This window comes from Eublepharis macularius, chromosome 6 (genome assembly GCF_028583425.1).
Source record: "Eublepharis macularius isolate TG4126 chromosome 6, MPM_Emac_v1.0, whole genome shotgun sequence".
Taxonomy (NCBI): Eukaryota; Metazoa; Chordata; class Lepidosauria; order Squamata; family Eublepharidae; genus Eublepharis; species Eublepharis macularius.
In genome coordinates, this window is record NC_072795.1 from 33,618,698 (window position 1) to 33,645,939 (window position 27,242).

General features: G+C 39.2%; 1 protein-coding gene across 2 annotated transcripts in view; it reads right to left on the reverse strand.

The window, feature by feature from the left end:
- ARHGEF26 (Rho guanine nucleotide exchange factor 26) overlaps nucleotides 1–27,242 on the reverse strand; it is an 84,925-nt gene that overhangs the window by 35,356 nt on the left and 22,327 nt on the right. For both annotated transcript variants that reach the window (XM_054983093.1, XM_054983092.1), the window contains 3 exons: nucleotides 26,178–26,338; nucleotides 5,461–5,613; nucleotides 4,207–4,336 (listed from right to left, as the gene is read on the reverse strand). In XM_054983093.1, the coding sequence (XP_054839068.1) occupies nucleotides 4,207–4,336; nucleotides 5,461–5,613; nucleotides 26,178–26,338 (444 nt within the window). The remainder of the gene's footprint in view (nucleotides 1–4,206; nucleotides 4,337–5,460; nucleotides 5,614–26,177; nucleotides 26,339–27,242) is intronic.

Genomic DNA, 27,242 nt, shown 5'->3' on the forward strand with positions numbered 1-27,242 from the left:
GAGTGAGTGATATGATTGGTAGATGACAGAAAATGGGCAGAGTGAATGCAGTTTAGACTGAGAGTGCAGGGAGAAAGGGGAGAGTCAGTAAAAAGCAGGCTGTGTGCTGCCTGAATATGTTGAAGTGTTTATGACAGAAATATAACCTGTGCGGAACCTGAACTGAGCATGTTTGTGAAAGGACACTCAGTCAGGGAAAGAGAGGCCAGCTGTGTGCTGCCTGAGCAGGTTTAATATTCCTGTGAATCAGAGTCAGAGAAAGAGAGGCTAGCTGTGTGCTGCCTATATTTGAAGTATTTGTGAGAGAACTATTGAATCTAGTGAAGGGGGTTAACTGTGTGTGAAGCCTTAGAAGAGATCTGTGTGAATGAGTTTATAGGCAGTAACTTTAAGAACTAAGAACTACTTTTATGAAACCAATACGCTTCTTGAAAAATAAACATTTATTTTGTTTTGTTATATCCCAGTGTAGCTGTCATTGCTATATCCCATTCATATCCTCAGGGCCACATAGAACCACGAAGGAGCCTGACACTTAAACCCGTTACTAAAGGGGAAATTTGAATAAAATATTTTGGAATAATATATTCCTGGTGGCAGCAAACTACCCAGAGGGTGCAAGGGAAAGATTAAAAGAAAAATCTACCCCAAAGAAAGTGCAGGTCATAACAGTCTGGATTAAATAAAAGATGCAATTGAAGGATCTCCTTTTTTCAAAGACACCATAAAAGTAAAAAGAGCCTGATCACTTAGTCAAATTTTATAGACTTGCTTTTGTGAGCAAGCTATGAAAACAAAGCAGTACCAAAACAAACATCCTGTACCAATATATTTCTAATGGCAGGGAATGTAGAAACTTTTTGTAAGCAGCCAAAACACTACAAAACCATTCTTTGGTAAAATGATGCTTATACAGTCAGATTGTTTTTTAAAAAACATCTGGATTACTGAATTGTTAGCAAAATGAAATAATCAAAATTCATGACTGAAAATGAAAGATCTTAATAAAACAACACAACTAGTATTGTTCAGTATACTAAGTTCTGAAAAAAGATCCAAGTCTGTGTCCCAAGAAACTCATTGGGTGGTCCTAAGTTACCCACATCTAGTTTCAGTCCAGATTCTCTCTCTCTCTCTTAAAAAAAGGAAAAAAATATCTATATAAAGTATCTAATGTCCAAAGAACAAAGTTTGTAAAATGCTTCAAATGTGCAAAACTTTAAATTACTGACAACCACAATAACAAAGGGAAGAGAGACCAGACTCCAAAAGGGATTACATTTGTCTGTTGGTTCAACAGAGAATTCAAGAGGCAGGAATCCTCCCCATAGCCATGTAAGATCAGAGCACAATCCACACTTGGCTGGAACATGCCCTTAGTTTCCCCCTCTTATAACCTATAAAATTTTAAGTAACATGGAATTATAAATTAAAAGGAACAGCATCCTTCCTGCCTTGTGAATTCTCAGGAGAGAAAACACTGTCTTGGATCCAAACAGCTGTGAACAGATTTTACTAATGGGACTCTACTGTTTCTACCGTAGTGCTACATATATCCCGACCCAAGACCCTCCTGGGATTAGCATGGGTTGTGTATATAGAAAGGTGGAATAAACAGAAATTGTAACCTTCAGTTTCCTCCTTCCCACTCATAGATCCAGAGGAATTAGCCGTATTAGTCTGTAGTAGCAAAATAATAAAGATGCATAAGGAATAATAAAGATGACGAAGGGAGCTGTGGCTCTTGAAAGCTTATGCTACCAAAGTTGGTTAGTCTTAAAGGTGTTACTGGACTCTTTTATTATTTTGCTCCTTCCCACTGTAACCCTTCTATGCTATACTTCACACTGCTGCTGAGGGTCTCCCAAACCTTCAAAATACCTTTTCAGAGACAAAGGAGGCTAAAGTGAAAAGGAGAATTAACAAACATCACTTCTGCAAATTTCAGTAAGTTCATTGTCCTATGGATCTAAAACAATTGTTTCTCTGAGAGAATAAAGGCTGAGATTGTTTTGGAGTAATTTATTAGGGGAAAAGGGTATTAAGAAAGGAAATTAATATGGGTCTGATTCCATGGATCTGATAATGGCAGCACTTTTGCAGATTCTTCCACTGGAGGAAAACATTATAATTCACAGAAAAATCCAATAGGATTCAACCCTATAGGTATTATATTTACAACCTTTTACATTAACTTCTCAAATACTACATCTCCAAAGTACATACAATAGAATTAATGCTTCTAATTATAACTAGAGTGAAACTGGAAAAGGTGGCAAGCTAGGCAAAACTGATTTTAAAAAGTGATAACTGGAATGATTCTGACTAGCTTATTTATAGCCTTCTAGTGGCAATAATACCTCTTCATTATGGCTCACCCTTATGTTAGAATCATTCTATAATCTCAGCCATAATAATAATTGTTGAGCAGCATTTGACAAGCAAAATGTGACAACCACATCATAAATACAAAAAGAAACCAGCAGCAAATGCAAGAGAATCTAAGAGAGTCAGAGATGCAGAGGAGTTAGCCGTGTTAGTCTGTGGTAGCAAAATCAAAAAGAGTCCAGTAGCACCTTTAAGACTAACCAATTTTATTGCAGCATAAGCTTTCGAGAATCAAGTTCTCTTCGTCAGATGCATGGTACAGAAACTGGTCAAATATAGAAGGAGGGGGGAGGAGGGGAGGAGAGAGAAGATGGAATTAGGGGGGGAGAGGGAGGATGCAACCAAAACATTCCTTTGCTAGTAAATGTAAACATCTCCTTTTGGGGTGGAGATCAGTTGGCTTGTGTGAGGCTTCAAAGGAGTTTGTCGTGTTAGTTTGTAGCAGCAAAACAGCTAGACCATTCAATTCCAATGCAGTATAAGCCTTCGATAACCACAGTTCTCCCCGTCAGATGCATCTGACAAAGAGAACTGTGGTCCCCGAAAGCCCACGCCAGGTGCCACTGGGCTCCCCCAGACCCCGCCTCTGTAACGTCACAATCATGAATCGGCCAGCAGAGTCACCAGCACAGGTACCAGGCCCTGCAACAGACCCAGATGCCAGCTCTGCCCCTACATCTACCCAGGGAATACAATTACAGGACCCAATGGCATCAACTACACTGTCTCTGGCCCTTACAGCTGCTCATCCTCCAATCTGATATATGCCCTCATGTGCCAACAAGGTCCTTCTGCTCTGTACATTGGACAAACCAGCCAACCTCTACGCAAAAGAATAAATGGACACAAATCTGACATTAGAAATGGAAACGTCCAAAAACCAGTGGGAGAACACTTCAATCTACCAGGACATTCCACCAAAGACTTAAAGGTCGCTGTAGTTCAACAGAAACCTTTCAAAAACAAAATCCAACGGGAGGCTGCTGAACTGGAATTCATATGCAAATTTGACTCTGTCAAGCTGGGACTGAATAGGGACTATGAATGGTTATCACATTATCACAGGTAACAGATTTCCTTTACAGAGGCGGGGTCTGGGGGAGCTCAGTGGCACCTGGCGTGGGCTTTCGGGGACCACAGATCTCTTTGTCAGATGCATCATACTGCATCTGCAGAAGGCTCATACTGCATTGGAATTGGATGGTCTAGCTGTTTGGCTGCTACAAGCTAACAGGGCAAACTCCTTTGAAGCCAACTGATCCACACACTAAAAGGAGATGTTTACATATACTAGCAAAGGAATGTTTTGGGTGCACCCTCCCCTTTCCCCCCCTAATTGCCTCTTCTCTCTCCTCCCCTTCTCCTCCCTCCTCTTCTATATTTGACCAGTTTCTGTATCATGCATCTGACGAAGAGAACTTGATTCTCGAAAGCTTATGCTACAATAAAATTGGTTAGTCTTAAAGGTGCTATTGGACTCTTTTTGATTTTCCAACCCTTCTAAATTAGCATGCAAAATTGGATGTCCATGTGGATAACAGCAACAACAACAACAACAACAACAGCATTCAATTATATACCGCCCTTCAGGACTACTTAACACCCACTCAGAGTGGTTTACAAAGTGCGATGCCCAACTGTCACATAAAATTTCAGTATTTCTCCCTTATGCAAAGAAGTAGATCATACAGATTTGCCTGATTCCAAAGAAAAAATGAAGTAATGTGGTGATGGCTACTACAAATGGTTTATAACACAGACTTTATATATTTCTCATATTTAACAACAGTGACAGTGTTTAACACATGCTGTTCTTACATCCATCAACAGTGGAAGTCGTGTAACCCTCTGCATCGGGAGGATAAGGAAAGAAATCATAGGCAAGTTCCTGCATTCTTCTTGGGATTCAATTCGTGACAGAACTTCCTTGAAGTTGGGATTTCCAGCTCTGATAAAGCAAAACAACAAACAACAAAAATAGTTGTTGGGAGTTTTTTTTAGGAGGCAGCATTAGTTTACAAATCATTTATGAATCTGGGAAAGTAGGTTTATTGTTATGGTGTTCAAATTTTACTATAAAATACCACCACAATATAAACAGATTTGATAAGGTTTCCAGATTTTTACCAGGGGAGTGTGTCTATTCTTTTAAATGCAAGAAGAACACAGTCAAGCTGCAGCTAGAGTTTCTCTTGCCCTACTTCTTTGCTTCTTAACCATCCCTGTTTCATGATATGGAGCAAACTGAAGGTGTAGTGTAGCAAGAAGAGAAGTCTCATTAGATGCCTCTGTACATTAAAAAGATGTACGGAGGTACCCTTTCCTGACAAAGAATTTGTAACTCTATATATTAAATTTTTTTTCGTCAATCACTACAAATAACACTGAAGGTACCCCTGCATCAGATTTAAGCACATGCTCTACACACTCTCTTTTTCTGCAAATGTGTCTGAATTAAGCATGTGTCATGGTAATGCTAAGGACTACCTTTTCTAACAGCCCGTTTCAAACAAAGTTGTCCTTCCTGAAGAAGAAAAACAGAAAAGCTGCAAAAAGGAGGCAAATGCAGAGAAAAAAAACTGTAGCCAAGGATCTGTGATAGCTCCCTTCCTGTGATCAGCAATACTGCTTTCTGAACTTCCTCTGCACACAGGCACCATGCTCATGTGCCAGTAAAGGTGCAGAGGCTGAGACCAGTGCACCCATGCCTGCTCTCCCTTCCCACATGTTCAGTTATCTGTACAGGTTATATGCTTGAATTATTTTCACTTGAATCTCATTATCATTTACTGCTCTTCAGGGACTGCAAGTTTCCCTGTTTCACCTGCTCCCAACAAACCACTGTTTGCTAGCCTCATGGAATCCCCCAGGGTTAGAACAGAGATTGCCATCACCATTTGCCTCAAAACCCAGCTGTGCAGGTTTTATACTCCTGTTATATAAGATTTTAAGAAACAGATACATGCATTATAACTTAGCTAAGTTATAGATCAACGATTTTTGTTGCAGGAAATTCTGATACCACTGAAGCAGTGATGGTAAAATATAAACACTGTAGTTTCCATTACTTACAATAGTTTCTGCAGTGTTCGCTGCTGGTAGACTTCATTTGAACAATATTTTACATAAGGATCAAAAGTTGATGAAGTATGCTTTTCCACAATATCACTAATATCGTCTATGAAGATGTTATTCCGATGCCTTGCTTCAAGCTCTTTAAAGAATCTGAAGAGAACAAATTCACAAATGGTTTATTATGTAAGAGACCAATGGGTCTCACTGGCTTTATAACAAAACAATGATAGGCAACTATGCAGAGATGCTTAAACCAACAATCGAATACTATGCAAGAGAAGACCCCTGACCCGCTTGTTTATTTGAACATTATGCACATAATTGTTATTGTGATTGGAAGTAGGATTGATTATTTGAGTCTGTGGATGGAAGATGAATGATCAGGCTAAAGCAAAAAAAAAAACTGTATTAATATATGGTTGTTGGGGGTTTTCCGGGCTGTATTGCCGTGGTCTTGGCATTGTAGTTCCTGACGTTTCGCCAGCAGCTGTGGCTGGCATCTTCAGAGGTGTAGCACCAAAAGACAGAGATCTCTCAGTGTTACAGTGTGGAAAAGATGTAGGTCATTTGTATCTACTCAGGAGGGGTGGGGTTGAGCTGAGTCATTCTGTAAGAGTTTCCCAGGGTGTGGAATGCTAATGGCGGGAGGCTTCACTGAATCCTGAGGAGGTTCTTTTGCATATGGATTGGTGCTTGATGTGCTAATCTTCTCTGGAATAAGATACTGTGCCCTGTTTGAGTTAGGCTATGTTCAGCCACTGCTGATTTTTCAGGCTGTCCAAGTCTGCAGTGTCAGAACATAAGAACATAAAAGAACATGAAAGACACTGCAGACTTGGACAGCCTGAAAAATCAGCAGTGGCTGAACATAGCCTAACTCAAACAGGGCACAGTATCTTATTCCAGGACACCAAAATACTGGACAACACTTCCAACTACTTTGTCAGACTGCACAGGGAAGCCATTGAAATTCACAAGCATAAGCAAAACTTCAACAGGAAAGAAGAAACCTTAAGAATGAACAGAGCATGGGCTCCAGTTCTGAAAAACACCAGGCCAACAAAACACTCCACACCCGACAATAGCCCTGCAGAGAAGATTAGCACATCAAGCACCAATCCATATGCAAAAGAACCTCCTCAGGATTCAGTGAAGCCTCCCGCCATTAGCATTCCACACCCTGGGAAACTCTTACAGAATGACTCAGCTCAACCCCACCCCTCCTGAGTAGATACAAATGACCTACATCTTTTCCACACTGTAACACTGAGAGATCTCTGTCTTTTGGTGCTACACCTCTGAAGATGCCAGCCACAGCTGCTGGCGAAACGTCAGGAACTACAATGCCAAGACCACGGCAATACAGCCCGGAAAACCCCCAACAACCATCGTTCTCCGGCCGTGAAAGCCTTCGACAATGTATTAATATAGTTGTAAATATGTTTTGTGGACTACCTAAAAAGGACCTAACATGAATCAATAATAACCAAATATACTGTTGTGTAAAAATGGAAATACAGTGAACTGAAACCAGAAGATATTTTTTGATCAGCAGAAGGGGGTGATGGTTTTGGCAATCCCTCCACCTATTTTGTCCACATTGCTGTTCCTGAGGATCCACTGTGATGGCAGGTTGCTGCTTTAAGATGCTTTCCCCCATCCGTCAATCTCTCATTAGCCATGGCCAAGCAGTGCGGGTCTTGTTAAGTTTGCAAGTGATCAGTAAGGGCTGAGTATGAAAATAACCACGCTGGATAACATGCCACAGTTACAGGTGGGATAAGGGGAGGAATAGCATAAGCATCTGAGATAATTTCTCCTTCTTTCCTCCCCTCTCTCTTCCCATGAAACATTCCCACAAACACATTATTTCAACAATAAAAGAATAAATTATCTTTTCTTTAGAAGAGTTATTAAAGAGTGCTTGGTGTATCAATGTAATAACCATTTACAACTAAGGGGAGCCAAAGCTGTGCTTTAGACAGGTTACAGGATCACACACCCAAGGTTACAGAAATGACAGACTGTTTCTGTTGGAGATGGACTGATTTACTTGGAAGGGCTCGTTAAACTCAGAAATCTCAGATTCTTGAATTAGTGTTAGTTTATGTTTTAGGATTTTCCCCTCAATTCCCTCACAAGTAGAGATGGGAACGAGGTTCGTGGTTCATGAGTTTTCATGAACCAGGAATCACAAATTGGCACGAACTGGGGCAAGTTTATGAACCAGTTCATGGGGTTTAAATGCCCCTTTCCAGCCGCTTAGCAGCAGCACGGAAAAGGGCATTTGACAGCTTAAAGGGCCCTTTCCTGCCTTGCAAGTGGCAGGTCCCTTTAAACTATCCACCCCTCGCCACTTGCCAGCTGATAGTTTAAAGGGACCCGCTGCTTGCAAGCAGCCACGGCAGCCATTTGAGGGGCAGGGATACAGTTTTCAGCCTCCTCTGCTGCCTTGCAGGCCCACACAGTGGTGGAAAAGGCCAAAAATGGCCTTCCTGCCCCTCACGGGAGGAGGGGGAGGACGTTGCAGGCCCGCAGGGCAAGGTAAGTGTGGTGCTGGGGCTGGGGTTTGGGCAGTTTAAAGGGCCCTGCTGCTTGCAAGTGGCAGGTCCCTTTAAACTATCAGCTGGCAGGAAGCAAGGGGGGATCTCCCCCTGCTGCCTGCCAGCTAATAGTTTAAAGATCCCTGCGCTTGCAAGCAGCAGGAAAAGTTTATATGGCCATTTCCCCATTTAAATTGCCCCTTTAATACGACCCAAACAACCAGTAGACCAGTTCGCGGAAACGAGCTTCCATGAACCACTGGTTTGCGAACCAGAAACTGGCCTGGTTCATGCGGTTTTTTGGGTCATAATTCGATTCGTGCCCATCTCTACTCACAAGTCTCTAACAAAATGAAACCAATATGGCGCTTATAGAGTGATGTTTGAGGAAAGAATTTGAAAACTATTCAATAGTCTGGTTCAGCCTGGCCATGGGAGTATGTATGCTTTTTTTAAACAGATGTTTTAACCAGTTTAGGTAATGATTAAGCCAGGTACATGAACAGCCGTATTTTTAGCTCTATACACCTCTGACAGGGAAACAACTTCTGCATTTAAAAGTTTGTTTACAATAAATTAGGTGCAAAGGAACCATAATTTGTGTTTCAGCTACTCGAAAATAACGTCAAGTCAAGCAAGAATTTCAAGGGTAACCCCTTGTGACAAGAGTGTTTCAAGTTCTGCCCTTCAGCAGCATCCGCCAGTCCTTTTCAAACAGTGGACTGGAATGTTGAAAAGAAAAAAGGAGGAGTTTGGCAGTTTACTTGCTACCAATTGACACAGTGGGAGTTGTTGGGTTTTGGCTGGAGAATGGCTAGGTCTGCTTGTTAGGTAGGGAGTCCATTAGGGATTTTAGATGTTTTGAAGACAGACAGGGTTTGGGTATTGTCACAGTCACATCTAGGGATGCCTGCCTCCAGGTATTATGCCCAATGAGGTCCCTCCCTTTCCCAAATCTCTCCCTCTCCATGCTCCACCCCACCCCCCAGATCGTCAGAAATTTCCCAACCTGGAGTTGGCAACCCTAGTCACATCACAGTGAGGGGGAGGGGGGTAAAACAAACCACATTTTTCCTAATCATTTTTGGAATTTCAGAAGTTCATCTTAAGTTTACCTTAATTCTGCTCCTAACTGAACCAATTCTTTTATTGTCTTGCTGCTGTTTAATACATTTGTTTAAATAATCTTAAACATTTTGACTTAAACTGCATTTTATGTGAGCATTATTTACTTATACAGAAAATGTATATACCAATTCTCCAGAAGCCTGCGTGAGTATCTTTTTTCCCCTTTATAAACTGCACTGGAAGTGACAAAGGGTAACTCTAGAAATTGGAAGAAATGCTTTAAAAAAAAAGTTTTTGATTGCCATGTAACAAAAGATTTTATTTCATGTAATGGTTATATTCCAATCCTAATCCTCAGTTAAAGCATTTTGATAAAATGCAATGACCCCTTTCAATATACCTTTGCACACTCAAAAAAGCATTTTCTAGCAAGACCCAAAAACAGACCAGAAACATTAGTCAACACGACCATTTGTGCATAAATTGTGTACTTTTTCCATGTACAATTTTACTCAATTGTGCACTCTTCCACATACAATCATACATAGAGCAAAACGTCTCTTCTCTGCCTTCAGTTTCTAAAATAAGAAACAAATAGTGTATTTAAAAGCACTTCAACTGAGATTAAGCACAATTAAATGACCTATTAGACCTTTACTGAAACTGTTAAATATTCAATATATGCCCTATTAAACGTCTAGACTGAACCTGAAGTCTGCAATGTTTGCAAACTATCTCTGCAAAGCAATTCTGTATGTGCACCTTCTTCCAATACTTCTTATCCTTAGAAGTATAAAACTTCCATAAAAGATTTGTGTTTAAGAACATTTTAAACATGTTGCAAAGAGAGCTAAACTCCCACAAGGCATAAAGTAACTCTGAGGAACTTTTTAATGCTTGATATCACATTGGTTAAATTCGTTTTAGGATTTCGTTGGGACCCTCAGCAGGAAGTACTCAGCACCCTGAAGTGGCAAAATACCTTGATCCATTCCTAAATATAACCTTTTTCCAAACCTCTGGAATCAGAGGCTTGTCTTCTTAATCAGGTCCTGACTTCTACAATTGTTCCACTACTATACAGAGAATCAAGGGACAATGCAATATAATTATACACATGATATGAGCCTGCCAACCAGTAGGAGGGCTGGTTAGAGCACAGAGGGATGACATTAGCAATGTTGCCATCACTTCTGGATAAAACCTGGAAGTGACAAAGGGTAACTCAGGAAATTGGAAGCAATGCTTAAAAAGAAATTCTCCCACCACTATTTGGAGCAGCAGAGTGCATCAGAGCTTGGCAGGGGTAGGCCTGGCAAGCCTAATCACTTTATGTAGCTTGCAGTTTAAATGGATTCTAATGGATTCTAATGAGATAATCCATAATTCAATCAATTAGCAACAGCTAACAAAAAGACCTGGGTCAATCATTTCGTACAACTGAACATACAAATCTTTCTGACACCCCAAGGGGCTGGGTGAGTAAAAAAATATTTTAAACTATGTATGTAAAATATTAGAAATAGAGAAACTTACAGCACCTCCATCATCCACATTACTGAGTTAAAAAAAGAGAAATATGTACTTCCTTTCGATTCTGATTAATTTAAAATCTGTTTAAGTATAACCAGTATTCCCTCCTGTTGAATTAATAGTGTTTTACCAGACAATGTCTATTTCCACAGGGCTAAAATCAATCAACCAAGCAGATTGGGCAAGAAAGCTCTCGTCTCCTACGCAAGCAGGATCGGAACACATGGACAAGTCACGCAAGTGAAAGCATACGATTAAGATGGAAAATTTCCAACTACTCTTGAGTGAATCCGCTAATTGTACAGCCATAGTTTCACTGGAGTTAAAAACTTGGGTCAAAACTCACGAAACAGCTATGCGCTTTAGATTAATAGAGCACTCCCCCTTTCCCTTCACCCGTCCTTTGAATTCTAATTAGGACTGCAATCCTAAGAACGCTCCCCCATTTTCAACAGGTCTTAGCCATGACTGAATTGAGCTGAATCTAGGGCACTAATAAATGCTTTGCTGATATTTGCACGCAAGCTCCTTCACAAACATTTTAAAGAATATTTTGAAATGTGTTTTCAGAAGGATTATTTTAAAATGTGGTTTTCTGTTTGTTGCAAGGGCTTCCAGTATAAATATGAGTAAAATCATCCCGCTTCAAGGGTTTAGTAGAATCCTGCTGGATTGGAGTCTGTGCTGCTTTGAAATGAAATGAAGCTTCATTAAGCCATCCCAGGAAAAGATGGAAAGGTTCCTAATGTGTTTATTTTAAGCAACAGACGTGCTTCAGAAAATTAAGCCCAAATTATTTCCGCAGGTGTACTCAGGTAGCTAAACGTGCCTAAAGCTGACATTTCAAAGCATTTTGAAACTTTTTTTAAAAGTAGAAAATAAAATATGCTTTCACTTTTATCCTAAGACAAGAATGCTGAATTCAGTTTTCACTAAGCTACAGGAAAGACAGTACTAAAGCCAGTAGATTTCCTAGAAAAGTAGATATAAATTATCATTTTAGCCTATGGTATTTTCCAATGTTTCTTTTTTTCTACCCGTCCTGTTAAGGAGTTAGAATTCCTAAAAATGTTTTTTTTACTGACATTAAAAAAAACTTTCTACACATCCTCAGGATTCAGCTACACTGTATCAAATGGGATATGCTCTCAGTGTATGCATGGAATCGGAGTTAATTAGCCTGTTTGATACATTCACAGAATGAAAACCTAAATGTTCATAAAACAGGCTTTTAAAACGCAAAACTGTAAAAAAATAAGTTATGGGTGACAATCCAGTTTAGTACATCTTTGTATGTGTACATACCACATTAGAGCTTGCAAGACTTTTATGTTTGGTCCTCCCATCATACATTCAAGTTCATGAGCAACGCATCTGTTTATCTCGAATGTATTAAAAATGCCTCTGTAAAACAGGACATGCAAGAAATTCATACTCTGTTGCTTCTGACAACCAGAGAACGTCTATTTTTAATTAAAAACAAAAGTCCATTCCTCCACCTCAACACAGTTGGACTGCTGGTTTAATTTACAGGGAATGCTCCCTGTGGGCTGCAATGCTGGAGGGCCACCGGCAGGCAGAAGCAAGCAGAGCCAAACCCCAGCAACAATTCCAGCACCTCAGGGGCTGCTTGGCTCAGACTCTTCGGTGTCAACCGTGATTCGGTGTCAGCTGTTCATTTGCCTCTACTTTTGTATCACCATTGTTGAACACAGCTGGCACCTCTGGCTGCGTCTGAGCTGAGTAGCTCTTGTAGTACTGCAGGGGGTAGTATGCTTGGCTCGTTCTGAGACCACTTTAACATCCCAGCCCCGCCCCTGCTTCTGAAACACATTTAGCATAATGGATTAATAGTAAAAAGCTATCAATGGTCTGGTATTATAACTAGCATAATAATATGTGAAAGCTAAAAATATAATTCAGCAAGCTCAACAATAGGTAAGAATGAGGAAAAATATTCTTTCCCTTGGTTTTATTGGTGACCACTATAGACAAATCATCCTCATACCAATGGTGATGGAAAGTGCTGTCAAGTTGCAGCTGACTTAAACCAACCCCACAGGATTTCCGTGGAGGTCTCCATCCAAGTACTAATCAGGGCTGACCATGCTTAGCTTCTGAGATCAGATGAGATCAGGGTAGCCTAGGCTATCCAGGTCAGGGCCCCCTAGCAATACATTGCAGCAAATGAGATAAGGAGAACTTTGTGAACTCTACCAGAGATTTTGAAATTATCTGCTTGCAGCAAAAGATTACTAGGTTACAATCCTGGAAGTCTGCTTTTACCATGTTATCTTCTCATAAACTTAGGAACTCAGTTTTCACCATCATGATATTCTCAACTTTGATGACCTTATCCTTCACTGGAAATGTTTTCATAATTCATCCAGCAAAGGAATGCTTCTCACTAGTCACTTCAATTAGGGTTCTCAATCCTGAGAACATATAGCAAACATGTTTATTTAGCAAACATCATCCCCCTGATTTCTACGGCTGGTAAAGCTGGAACATGTGAAGGAAGCTCGTCTTTGATGTATGATAATGTTCACCATATTTCCTTGTAGAAAGCAATTCAGCTGTCTGCTCTGCATGGGGAAAAAAGCTGACAGGCTAGCTTTAAAATGCATGCATGATTTCTCATCTTCACATGAAATACATGTTCTTTAGCAGTTCTCTCCCCTTAAAGAAAAAAGATTTCCTAATTCCAACACAGTTTAAAATCTTCCCTCCATGATACCCAGGAAACATCTGTACCAAGCATCATCTTCTCACAGTAGTTTAAAAATTCTGGAATCTAAGACAGTGCTTCCGATATGAGCAACTATTTTAATAACCTCAGAGCAGCTATCAATGTGACCTAGCAGGAAGAGTCTTCAAGGTCAAAGCGTACTGATGAAGCATACAGTGGGTGAATGTGGTGAGGTGACAACCTACATCACAAACATTTGGAACCCAGAACAAGTACCTATCATCAACGGTGGCCTGTAAATGCACATGCCACCTAACTTTGCCTACGCCAGTTCCTTCGGGGTGAAGAACTTCTTCAACATCCTGAACACATCTTCCCCACTGATAGTTATGGTCAGTGATTCAGAGAACAGACAATCCGCCTTTATAAAGTCATTTTGCAGGTGCCAAACACACCAAAGCAATTGTACACGAGGCGACATTTGTTAATCCAAAAGAAGATCAAAGTAGATCATTTCTCTAACAACTCAATCCTAAATGTCATTCATTCACCTCTAAGACTCAGTTTTTCATGGTGTCAAAATGAAATTAGGTTCATCTTTCTCACTTGTTGCTTGCCATGAAGAAGCCTCACAGCTCCAACAAGATCCGGTCTGACTGTATGAGACTTCTTATTCCTGCAATATGGGCAGCCATGTGATAGGGGGTTCCAAGAACAGCTTAATTTGTCTGCATAAAGTATCCAACTGAATCCACATGGAAAGATGGTAGAATAAGTTCCTTCTTTTTAGATAACTCAATTCTCTAGAATTCTATTCCTGCAAACTGTGCACGACTTTGTTCTATGTGGTCCTTTAAGTTGCTGAGTTTTATACTCTCCTCACTAATGACTTTATTGTAAAGATCACATTGAGGCTTTTCAATGGACCTGTGAAGAAATATTTCTGTGTACGATGCCCATTACTTTCCTGAAGTCGTAACTGTCATGTCTGGGCAAGGGCTATATTGTAAGAAAGTGGTCTCAGAGGGATGCATCAATAGAGGGATAGGGACTATTGACTACTATGTGCTACTGCGTGCTATCTGTTGCTTTGGATATGATCCTACTGGGTAGTTCTAGTTGTTTAATGTATCAGTCTTAGAATTGTTTATGCTTTCTTTCAGCAGCATTTCTTCAACTCTGTATTGAATTTCTGCTAGTTTTAAATCTTGCAAATTTGCATTTACAGACCCTATTACATTGTTTATTGAAATATCCTTGAAATTGACTGTACTAACTCACTCTGTGTAATCTGCCTTGAATCTCAGTGAGAACGGCGGACTATACATAAAATAAATAAATGAATAAATATGTTTCATCTCTCTCTCCAGTTCCTAACTATCTGCCTCAGTTTAAGTTTGCCTCCTAGGCAGATACACACAGGTATTCAATTCAGGGTAAGCCTGGACCAGTTTAGAGCTCACAGAAGGCAAAGGAACCAGCAAAAAAAAAATTGAATGGTTTTAGCAGCAGTTCTGTCAATCTACTTGGCACACTGCAACAAAGAAATCTCTTGCCTTCTAAATACATTCCACATGTTCCCAAAAGTTCCTTTTATGCCCCAGATTTTGAAAACTCCTAGAAACAGTGACACAGTTTAGGCTCACTGTCACAGAACTGGAGGACAAAAAGGTAAGAGTACAAATATTGTTTTATATTATTTTATTAAAAAAGAAAATAACATTGGACTGTAGAGAAAATATCAGAAGCAGAATATATAACAGAAAATAACATTAGACAGTAAACATAATATCAAAAACAGAATATATTAACAGAGTATTAAAACTACATATTTCTCCTCTACATCCTCCTACTTATTTATGTTAAGATAAATTATACTTGAAATTTTATACTCATCATTTAAAAGAACTTTTCTTATCTTTCATCCATATAGTAAAAAAGACACCCTTTCCATTTTTCCTGAAATTCTGAAGTTGGTCTGTTATGCATATAAGAGATTAATTTAGCCATTGATGCATAAACATACAATTTATTCATCCATTCAGTCACATCTGAACAAAGTTCAGCCTTCCAGAGCACAAATACTGAAATAAAATAAATAGTTGGGGAGCACGGGTTAATCGAGTTGATTCACAATTCTAATTAATTATTTTGTTCATAGTTTATTAATTGGGTTCTGGTATTATTATGACAGGCGGGCAAGAGCAAATCACCTCTGAATGTCTTTTGCCTTGAAAACCCTGCCAGGTTGCCCTGCCAGGTTGTGCATGCCATGTGACTTGATGGCATGCGCTCCCACTTGTGTGTATACACATATACATACACATAGTATTATTATTAACACTAACAATAAACAACATTTATTTTGTTTGTTTTTTCTTTTTTTGTCACCACAGATAAGTGCTTTGGGCAACCAGGCATTTCTGTGGTAGTATGTTTAAGACATAGATCCAGAGGAGTAGGCTGTTAGTCTGTAGCCGCAAAATAGTAAAGAGTCCAGTAGCACCTAAGACTAACCAAATTTACTGTAGCATAAGCTTTCAAGAACCACAGTTCTCTTTATCTGTGGTTCTCAAAACCTTATGCTACAGTAAAGTTGGTTAGTCTTAAAGGTGCTACTGGACTCTTTACTGTTTAAGACGTGCCACTCTTTCAAGGACTTTTCAACATTTATTTGCTTTTTGTGAGTTCTGGACTGGTCCTGGCCTACCCTGAATTTAAATAATGCAAATAAATACAGTTTCATCTCCCTCTCCAATTCCTAACTTTCCTCCTCAGTTTAAAGATGTCTCCTATGCAAACAGTCCCAGGGGTTAAATTCTGGGACTTAAAAGCTACTTACATATCAAATGTACAAAATTTATAATTCAAACCAAAATACACAAACTGACACTTAGAATACTCTTTAGGGGGTGATCAGTTATACAGTCTTCCCAGACTGGTGCTAGTTGTGCGGACAACAGCTCACACAGGGACAGAGGTGAGCTATAGGAGCCAAGACCCCTTTGGCATGCGCTAACAGACCTTGCCTTTAGCCAAGCCCAGGCTTGAAATACTTGCAAAACGTGGCTGTCCACATGCCGTGCCCAGGTCTTATTTAGCTGGCTTATTAGTTCGTTAAATCTTTCCTACTTTGCAACTCTGACCAAAACAACTCAGGCTTGAAGTACCTGCAATTACCCTCAGGTTAAGAACTCAGGTTAAAAATCCACTGAGATATATGGGAAGAAAAGGAAACTGCTAAAGAATTAAACTGTAGTAATCCCTCCCCCCTCAAATGCTACAGCCTGCTGTGCCACTTGAAACTGGGTTTAGATAGAAGACATGTACCTGAGGGCATAATCCAGTCCCTCCTCCATTTAAACTGCAGGATGAACAGGCTGGTTTCCTTCAATCTGACATCCAAAGACAACTGCTGATGGCTCATTTTGCATACTGCTCTCTGTTATCAAGATAGTGTGTGGTAACACACATATATATAGCTTATTGTCTCCAGCAGTTTTAGGGAAAGGCAGGGGATCATTTTGAAAATTCCAGCATGCCCCTTGGCTGACCATAATACTTAATTGAAGCTGCAATCTTTCTCTCTGTCACCAAGTTTGAAAAAAAAATTATCTTTTATTTTCTTGCTCTCAGCATCAACATTTTTCATTGACAAAAATAACTGCATAGATTGTATAGTGCTGAACAAATTCCTCTCAATTTAAAGAAGAAAATCTTCTTTCACTAGCTAGGTGCTGGGGTGGTACAGAAGCAGACTGATAAAGTACAATGAGGTAACTGTTCTGTTTGCTCAAGATAACAAATAAAATGTAATCCTGTACAGTGAGTTTCCACTAAAAGAAGGTAAACAGAAACTTAAATAACAAATGGTACAATTCTAAACAGAGTTATCCCCTTCAAAGTCCATTAAATTCAGTGGGATTAGAAGGGTGTAACTCTTTTCAGGATTGCATTGTAACAATTCTATACGAGTCAGTGCTGAAAGAGAGGGGGTGATGAATATACTGTTGCTGCAATAAGAGAGCTTAATGCACTTTGACTGAACAAAGTCTTTTTACTTATTTTGTGTAAAACATAGCATCCACACAGCATCATTTAAAAACTATTTTAAGTAAATTTGCGGTAGGGTATGATCTTTTGTGAGTCACAGCTCACTTCTTCCAGCTGTGATTCACGAATACCCCACCACAAATTTTGTTAGTCTTATAGGTGCTACTGGACTCTTGCTCTTTTCTACTGTTACAGACAGACTAACACGGCTACCCATCTCGATCTATCTCAATTTTAAGTACGTTTATTTGTGAGTTTTCTAAATAATTTTGTTGTGCATTGCTGGAGCTTGAGTCTGAACGATGGTGCCTGAGGCCTACATGGCTACTGGGTGTTTTTTGCACTGGTAATTACCAATCATAACTGTTGCCTTATAATCCAATCACTGTGCTGTAAATAGTTGCTTTGTATATAGTTCATGCAAACGAAGGATTCTAACTACTTGCTTTGTATTGGTTGTTGCAAAAAACGGGTGTGGTTTTCTTAAGTATAAATTGGCTCCTGTTGAGCTTGCTTCCAGTCTTCAATAAAGCTGTTGTTATGAGCTGTGAATCACAACACTTAATAAATTTATCTCTGCTTTTTACATGAAACTATTCATGTCTTTCTAAAGCTGCAGCTTTCTGAACCATGTTCAAGTTGGAATAAGTCCATTATTAATCAGTTTTAAAGCAAACCACATCCTATATATTTCTCTGGTCAGCCCTTTCACCAACACTCCCATGTTTTCACCAACACTACCATGAAGATAAGAACTGTTTTGCTATAGACCCATCGAGTCCATCTCTCTTTCCAAAAGCAATCACCCAGAGGACGTCCTGCCTTGTTTTCCAGATAAAACAACCATCCTTTGTTCTTTGTCCAGAGCATCTGAATGATACTGCCTTTATATGCAGAGGTTCTAACTTCTGCTATCATGTTGATCCAGTGGTTCTTAACCTGCAATCTTACACCACCTATCAAATATGTAACATTATTATTGTACGTCCTTCCCAATCCACAAATGAAAAAAAGATAATAAAAATAGCACATCCCAACAAGGTAAGCCTGTATAACTATTTAGGATACATGTATACAGTCAGACAGATCTCAGGCATACATTCAATAAGACCCTTGTGCTTGACAACCATTGGTCATCTCCTTAATGTTAAGATGAATTCCTATTTGCTGTGTGTAACTTTTTAAGGACCGATGTGTGTGTGTGTAAAGAAAATAGAATTTTAGCCTCAGGGTAGGAGGTGAGGTATGAATCAATCATCCTCTGCTGGATGTCAAATGCTCTTGCAAGTGGGGAATTCATCCTCAAATTACCCCCTTTGCCCCAAAAGGTCAAATGTACCCTCTGCCTCCTAATTTGGATCTGATTGTAAATCAGTTTCAGAGCTAACAAGCAAGTTACATGACCCATTCGTGTACTGTATCACTAACGGGGCAGATGGGAGAATCTATTGTTAACAGATTCCCATGGTAAAATCACCTTGCATATACAAAAATATTACGTCAGGAAGAAGTTTAAACCAGAACCTTGCTGTTGGCATATTAATTTTGTAAGTGTCAGCAAGTTCTCTTCTTCTTTAAAATGTCATGGAATTTGTGAATATTTTATTTCCCTGTCACCGACACACATATGCATACACAGAAACATATATACACAAACACAACACTGCAGTCTGAAGTGTTATAGCAGCTACAGATAAATCATGGGAAATGGTTGGTTTGCCTCTAAGCTAATGACACCATACCTGCTCATGATGAATTCTACAGATTAATTATGCAAGCATGAAGAAATGCTTGCTCAGAATCCACTAATAATCAGAGTCATTAGATGGCCATGTTTTTAAAATATTTTTAAGAGAGATAGAGAAAATAGTTATCTCACTCTAAGGACACTGTTCCTAATTTTAGAAATCTCTATTATGTACAGTATTAAACAACTTCCTTTCTAAAGCTAAAATGCCAAAATATTGTGCTGGATCCAATCAAGCTTTCCATGGCTGAAAGAGAGATGGTTGCCTTTAACCACCAAAATGATTATATTAAGTATCATGGGATATATGCATGGGGAAAAGCCATGTGGGACAAGGGTTGTAGCTGTCTAGCTCCTGCCCAATAAAAAACAATAGCCACAACCAGATTAGGTATTATCTGCCATTAATATTTAAATATTTATTTATATCCCACTTTCTCCCCAACAGGGACTCAAAGCAGCTTACAGTACAAAAAATGCAGTAGAAACAAACTAACAGGAAAGAAGAGGTGACTTCGGAATCCAGAGAAAGCTCTCCCCCCTTGCCTCAGCTAGCAGATCCTCCTCCCAGATCTAGGCTAACAGCTGAAGGCCAAAGAGTTCTTTGGTTCACGCCTTTGAGCACTCCCTGGCTTTAAGTACTTGTAAGAAGAAGAAAAAACAGCCCAACCAGATCTTACTCAGTTGCTACGAGCCACCTAACAGGGTCTTCCTCATCCCCACCCCCTAATCAGAAATACTTCTGTCCATTCCCAGGTTTTAAGTACCTATGAGCAGAGGAGAAAAACCCAGCTAGATAATAGCTGCTACTGGCCAGCTAGCAGAGGCTTTCCCACATCCCTGGCCCCTGCTACTAATAGTTTGGTTTGGGGCCCAATAAGTAAATATCAAACTCTTGTCAGCATGATCTCATGAATCATAACATGAACTCACTTTGATCTAACTAGGTATAACAATCTTGGTTCAAGCCCTAGATCAGCCATGAATTCAACAGGTGGTTGCAAGATACGGCAAACATACGTACAACCTACTCCTGTACATATGACCTCCTCCGTGTGCTGACTGAATGCAGGGAGAGGGAGAGCAGGCACAAACAGGGTGGCCCCACACCCTCACCTCTATGTGATTGCTGGCTTGTGAGAGTGGTGCCTATACACAGAGGCCGTGTCCACCTGTATGCTCCTCCCTGTGACTGGATGGGGCATGCGTACAGGACTACTGTGTACACTTGATTTTTCTTTATACATGCACTGAGTACTTCTTATGTCACATCCAATGCATGTATAGCTGAGCATATGATTTAAAAGCCACACAGTTATCCCTGGTTACATTTGTAAAGTGAATGAACATTGGCTCTTTCTTCCAAACAGAAGTGCGTGCAGGATGCACATGTGTTCACTGTTATGTGAAACTGGAATCCTGATAGCATCTGTGGTAGAAACGGAATCATTTTTGCGTCTTCCGGTTTGGGAAAACGAACTTGATTTCTTACCAAAATAATTACTGTAATTTCATCGCTGACTGAACATGTATTTTTGTATAATATGTGCTGTGAGTTTTTTTGAGCTATAATAAAAAAAAGAAAAACATTTACCAGGAGGGTGACACGGAGTAACTTTCTCCCTTTCAGCTTGAATTCCCTACCTGTAAACCTGGAATGAAAAGAAGTTCCCATCACAGAGTCATGTGAGGACAGATAAAAGAAAAATTGTGAAATACCTTGTATAAATCATATCAAAGTACTTTGTAAATATCATATCAGCCAATTATTTTGCCTTTGGTAATGCTGTGGTGATAGAAATACTCTAAAGTGCTATGAAGAAAATAGTCCTTCACAGAACCAGGGCAACTGAGGCCAGAGACTAACAGTGTAATCCTAAACAGATTTCAATGGACTTAGATTGAAATAACTCTGCTTAAGATTGCTCTGTGAGGGATGAAGCTATCTCAAGTCAATGGAAGCCCAAAACATTTGGATTCCACCACTGACAAGGCAGAATGAAAAAGCTGAAGAGTATTGCATGGATTAATACAGAAAGTGCTTGCTTGGAATGAAAGGGCCAGAATCAACTATGTGGATTTTTTTTTCTACAGTTACGTTAAGCACCATCTTACCTCCCTCTAAAGATGCAGACATCTGACTGTAAAGGAAATGTTCAAAGACTAAGCCTGGGAGATATGTGGTAAGCACTAGGCACACAGGGATTCCAAGTTCATTTTTCTAAAAGCAGCCAAATGCCATTTAAGCCATCACTGATATTTGATGGAACAACAAAAGGCAGCATCCGATACACAAAGAGTGGTGAGAAAGCCTTGGTGTGTGGTGCAAGCCTTTTCATGCACTCAAAGGAACTCTTGAGCAGCAGCTAAAGATGATAACTCGTTTTAAAACTACATCCCCATTTGCAGCTGCTTTTGAAGAATAAGTTTAAAAAATCAGGAGATTCAGTCTCCAATCTTCTATGCTCATAGATCCAGAGGAGTTAGCCATGTTAGTCTGTAGAGGCATCTGACAAAGAGCTGTGGTTCTCGAAAGCTTATGCTACAATAAAGTTGGTTAGTCTTAAAGGTGCTACTGGACTCTTTACTATTTTGCAGTCTTCCATGGTGGACAGAAGTTTAGACCATATCCACAAAGTCTAAGATTAACTTTGCCTAACAATGTCTGCCTAACAATGAAACTCACTGGATGTTACTGATCTACTCAACCTATTTCACAGTGATAAACATGAAGTCTCAAACTGCACATTATATGAGAGATCCATATCTGGATATTCTGACTTTTTTTCTATCCTTCAAAAGTAGTTGCTAAGGTGGGAGGCAATTTGCATCTGGACACCTATGCTGGAGCAGCAGCATTCCGTTCTACAGTAGAAATTGGCCCAGTATGGGTAACAGACAATGTAAAATACAATTGCTCCGAGGGGGTTGGATTTCTGCAAGTGGAACAGTGGAGGGGAGGGGAGGATTAAATTCCTCTCCTCCCTGTGCCAAGAGTTTGATCTAAATCACACACAAACTGCTTTTTAAAAAATGTCTGGAGATCTAATCCCACGTAACACAAAGTTACGTGGGATTAGTATGCCACCGAAATTCTTGGAAAGAAAGCTATAATAAATATGTTGATATATATGCTGATATAAACTTGTATTACACTTTGTGATAATTTTTTTAAAAAATTACAAAACCAATTAATTAATGAAATGAATGAACTCATTGAAATAATTAAGTAATAGTAATAAATATTAATTAAAAATCAAAGCAACATTTAAAACATAGGCCTCCCAGGATCATCATCCTTTAGGTTACCAGTTATTTTACCTGTAGCTATGTTTGTTAAAGCTTATTTAAACAAAATCCCTTATTTGGTTACCTGCTTGAAGCTCTTCAGGGAAAAGTAACATACAGATCCAACTGTTAACTAGGAAAAGTTATAAAACTAATACTTCAAGGCAGGCAACAGTCAGTATCTACCAGGCCAGAAACTGAGCCATAGAGCTGGTCCAAAAAAGAAAGGTGCCAGCGGAACTACAAATGACAAAATATTCCCATCTTGGTGACAATCTGCCACAGTAATTGCCAGAGTAATTATACTACTCTACTTTTAAAAGACATTTTGAAAGCTGCTTCCCAGTAAGAGTATCTGGCAAGAGAGCAACCCCAGAGACATGTTTTCAGTTCTTTTACTCCATTTAAGGTACAAAAGGGAACCCTGGCATAAATGTTTTGTGTCTGCATTACAATGTCTTAATCTCATCTGAAAAGCAGAAAATTAATTTGATATAAAAATACAAAAGGACAAAGTAAACAGAGCTTTCCAATTTCTCCTGTTACTTTCAAGTAACACAAACTTTCAACATTAGGAAAAAAATTGCCTCTTTCCATCAAATAAATTAAATTATAGTAACTAATATGAACAACTAACAGCACAATTCTAAACAGATTTACTCCAGACTAAGCCTATTGAAATCACTGCAAGTGACCAATTTGTAGTGGTTCTGATTAGATTGAAATATAAAGATAAGCGTTTCAGGTTCAGTCCTAAAGCTATTCTGGATTTTTTTTTAAAGAAGCCTCTTTGCCAATGTAAGACAGAGATATATGAGCCTGATGCCATGCCAGCACCACACCAATGTAAACCTGGCACGGAAATCCCTGGGCTAGTGTAGAGGTCAAAAATAGGCAGCACCATCTTCGGTACTTCAGATTCACCCCACTGCTCACAAAGAAAAAAGAAGATTTATACTACAGATTAAATAAAGATGTACACTAAATAGAATATCTACAAAGTCACTATTTATTGGCCAGCAAACAAGACTATAGACCAGTCCAAGAAAGATTTTAAAAATGCATGAAGATCCCCACCCACCCGCACACACAACCTGATACCGAACAGGATCTAAAGGATGAACGAACTACGTTTCCGACTTGTTCTGAAAGATGAGCATCAGGAAATAGAAAAATTTCACAATCACTAATTTTCAGTTAACTAAATCACTGACAATTCGGGTTTCTCTTGGGTACATTTTGTTCCCACAGATCTCCAAGTATTTGGAAGAGACTACTTGTTTAGTTTAGACCAGCAAGAGATATGGATATTCCAAACCAGAAATGCCTTAATCAAAGATATCTGTCAAAGCTTTAAACTCTGCTTGATTTTGCAGTACATTATCTGTCCATAAGAAACGGCTTGGATGACCCAATTACTTATAGCAAGCAACATATTAATAAATCCAACTTTAATTTTAACAAAAAAATACATTATCTACGAAAACACTCTTTTAAGGCAAACTGCAAACACTTCCTATACCCACATTCAGTCATTATCTACGAAAACACTCTTTTAAGGTAAACTGCAAACACTTCCTATACCCACATTCAATCAAGTTACTCAGGCTCTGAAATTCAAATAACTTGATCAAGTAGAAAAAGATTAGAGTGTAGATATGGGTGCACAGCAGGGAAGAACCATGTCCATTAATTTTCCCTGTGCACACTCAACTGATAAATCGATCGTGATGGTATAGATTACAGTTTACTCATTCAGTTGCTACCACAAAATACTGTTTCTCTACAAACAGCATACATAAGTACACCCCTCCCCATGGAATGGCCTGCCTGAGGTGTCAGGGAAGCTCTACTCTCCTGGTTCTCCACAAACTATGCAAAACTGAATTATTTAGGAGGGATTTCTAACCAGATTATAGAGCAGTGTCATAAGAAATAGCTCAGAGAGATGCTTTGGTAGGGACAGAGACTATATGGTATGCTACTGTGTAGTGTCTGCTGATGCTGATATGTGCCTACTAGAGAGTTTCCACATTGCTAAACATGCCATATAAATGAGTTATGTGCTGTTTCAGAAAGATATCATGCTCAACTTTATGCTTGTTTTCAAATTTTCTGCTACTATACCCTTTTGCATCTTGTTCACTGAATGACCTAACAATTTCATTATTGTACTTTGCTTAGTGAACGCCTTAGCTATTGGTTATACTGTATTTCACTTGCAATGTGTTATCCGCCTTGGATCTCAGTGAGAAAGGCAAACTTATTATTATTGTTGTTACTGTTATTATTATTATTATAAGTTTTTAAATTTAAAAAAGCAAAAAATTACAAAAGAAGAAAAACAAATTTGCACATAGCCTGCACTGATTACAAAAAGACATCTGACGCCCTGTCACATTCATGGATTGAAAAATATTAGAAATGTTTGGAATCAACAGCAATATTAAAGTTCTTGTTAGCCACAATGAGAAAATGGTGCACAATACTGACAGCAAATAGAGTGGAACTAGGTTGTGTTAGAATCAGATATGGAATATTTCATGGTAAATCCCTGTCAACTTTATTGTTTGTCACTGTTATGATACCACTAACAATGATATGGAATAAAACACACTGCAGATATGAAGCACTGAAGGGAGCAAGAAAAACATCTCATTTGGTATATATGGATGACCTTAAATTATAAGAAAATCTGAACAGAAAATGATACATACAGTTTGAATATTTAGCCAAGATATAACTATAGACTTCGGAACTGAAAAATGTGCAATGCTATCAATAAAACAATGGAAGATTACTGAATCAGATGGAATACTTGTAGATGGAAACAGAATCAAAAACTTAGACTATGAAGAAAACAACAAATACTTGGGTATATTGCAAGCTAATAATATTCAATATACAATAATGAAAAAGAAGACTTATGCTGAATACATACTCAAGTAAACAGTGGAAATAAAATTCGTGCTATAAACACCTGAGCTATCCCAGTGATCTGTTACTGTGCTGGAATTGTAGACGGAACACAAGCCAAACTGGTTGCATTAGATCGCAAAACGAGGAAACTTGTGACAGACCATCATGCTCTACGTTCTCAAAGCAACATAGATAGACTTTATTTGCCATGAAGTAATGGTGACGGAGGATTGATACAAATAAAACGAAGAGTAGTAGAAGAAAAAATTATTACATCAACAGCAGGAAAGAGAAGATGCTGGCTGGTATTTACAGAGAAAGAATAATTAAAATTAAGGGTACAAAAGACGACTATAGGAAAGAAACATTGCAAAACTGTATGGGTGTGACCCAGCATGCCATCTGCCCCCTCCCTACCGCGTGTGCTCTCTCCCCAGTTTTTGGAATCCCGTGTGTTTCTCCCTCATATCCCTTGAGAGGTCCACCACCTCTTTTCCCAGAAAAAAAGCCCTGGGAAAAAGAGACTGAAAAAACAAAATATCAGAATCTAACATTGGTAGATTCAGTATCTCTGGGAGAAACATACAATGGCTATTTCAAAAGTGATAGAAGCATGATTCCAAAAGGACTAACTAAACACCTACGTGATATTGGCATAGACAGGATAACAACTGGCCAGTTGAACAGCTGTACTACTTGAAACATTCCATATCCTAAGGCAATACCTCACTGACTCCTAGATTCTTGGATAAAAATCTAAGTCAGTGAGGGACCAAAAATTCCAGCCCAGATATCTGGTGGAATGTGATAAATAGAGATGATAACAACAACAACAACAACAAAAGAAAAAGGAGATCTCCATTTTAACACTTACTTCTTGCTTGCTTCACAAACATCAGCAATATTGGAAAAAAGGTGATGGCTTTCCGTTTTGGTCATCGTAGAACTGAGCTCCTTGGAGTTCTTAAACATCCGGATCAGAATATCCAGACTGAGCAAGTATGAATGTTCTGAAGATATTACTTCAAATATAGCCTGCATGATAAGAAAGACACACTAAAGTTAAATCTTTTGACTTTTGATGACAAATTATATCATAGTGGCATCTATAAATAACAGACCATAAACAAAGACACCCTAGTTCAAAAACTGCTCTATTAAAAACCACACCAGGTTCTATACTATTTATTTCATTTGTACTCCACCATCTTCCATCATGGAATGTAAGGCAGTTTACACAGGGTTCCCAGAAAGACTCCTCTCCGAGAACTGCCCAGGGCTAGGCCTCCTCTGCTTCATAACTGTTGTTGTGTCATGTGCCTTTAACCGTACACTGGAACCATGTTTCAAAGGTGCATAAACAGCATGCCATTTCAGGGCCATGTCACACATGGGAGCTGCTGTAATTTAGTGTTTAAGTGGTTGGGTTGAGAGTCAGCACTCTGGTGGTTCGAACCCTATTACTGCCATGAGCTCAGCAAGTGGCCTTGGGTAAGCCACTCCTCTCAGCCCCAGCTCCCCAGCTGTATTGTGGGAATAATGATAACACTGACTTTGTTTAATGCTCTCAGTGATGCAGTGATGTGCCTAGGAGAGATGTAAAAGCAAAGTTATTGTTATTGTTATTATTACTATTACAGATTTAGACTGTATTTTGGTAAAAAAAAAGGCTGATGTCTACAATTAGCATACATATATCAAAAGAATAGTGCACTGAGGCAGTGCCAAGTGTTTGCAGTGGGTTTTTGGGGGGAGGGGGTTGTATTTGCAGTGAGATAATGCATGCTTTTATCTCCTATAGTGACAGGTTCACTACAGTCAAATTCCAGTGCCAGGATTTGGATGTCAGAAACCCAGTTTCACAACCTATGAAAGCAGCTGGGTGACAATAGGCTGCTTGCAAGTCTAATCTGTCTCAGATGTGTGTGGTGAGAATAAA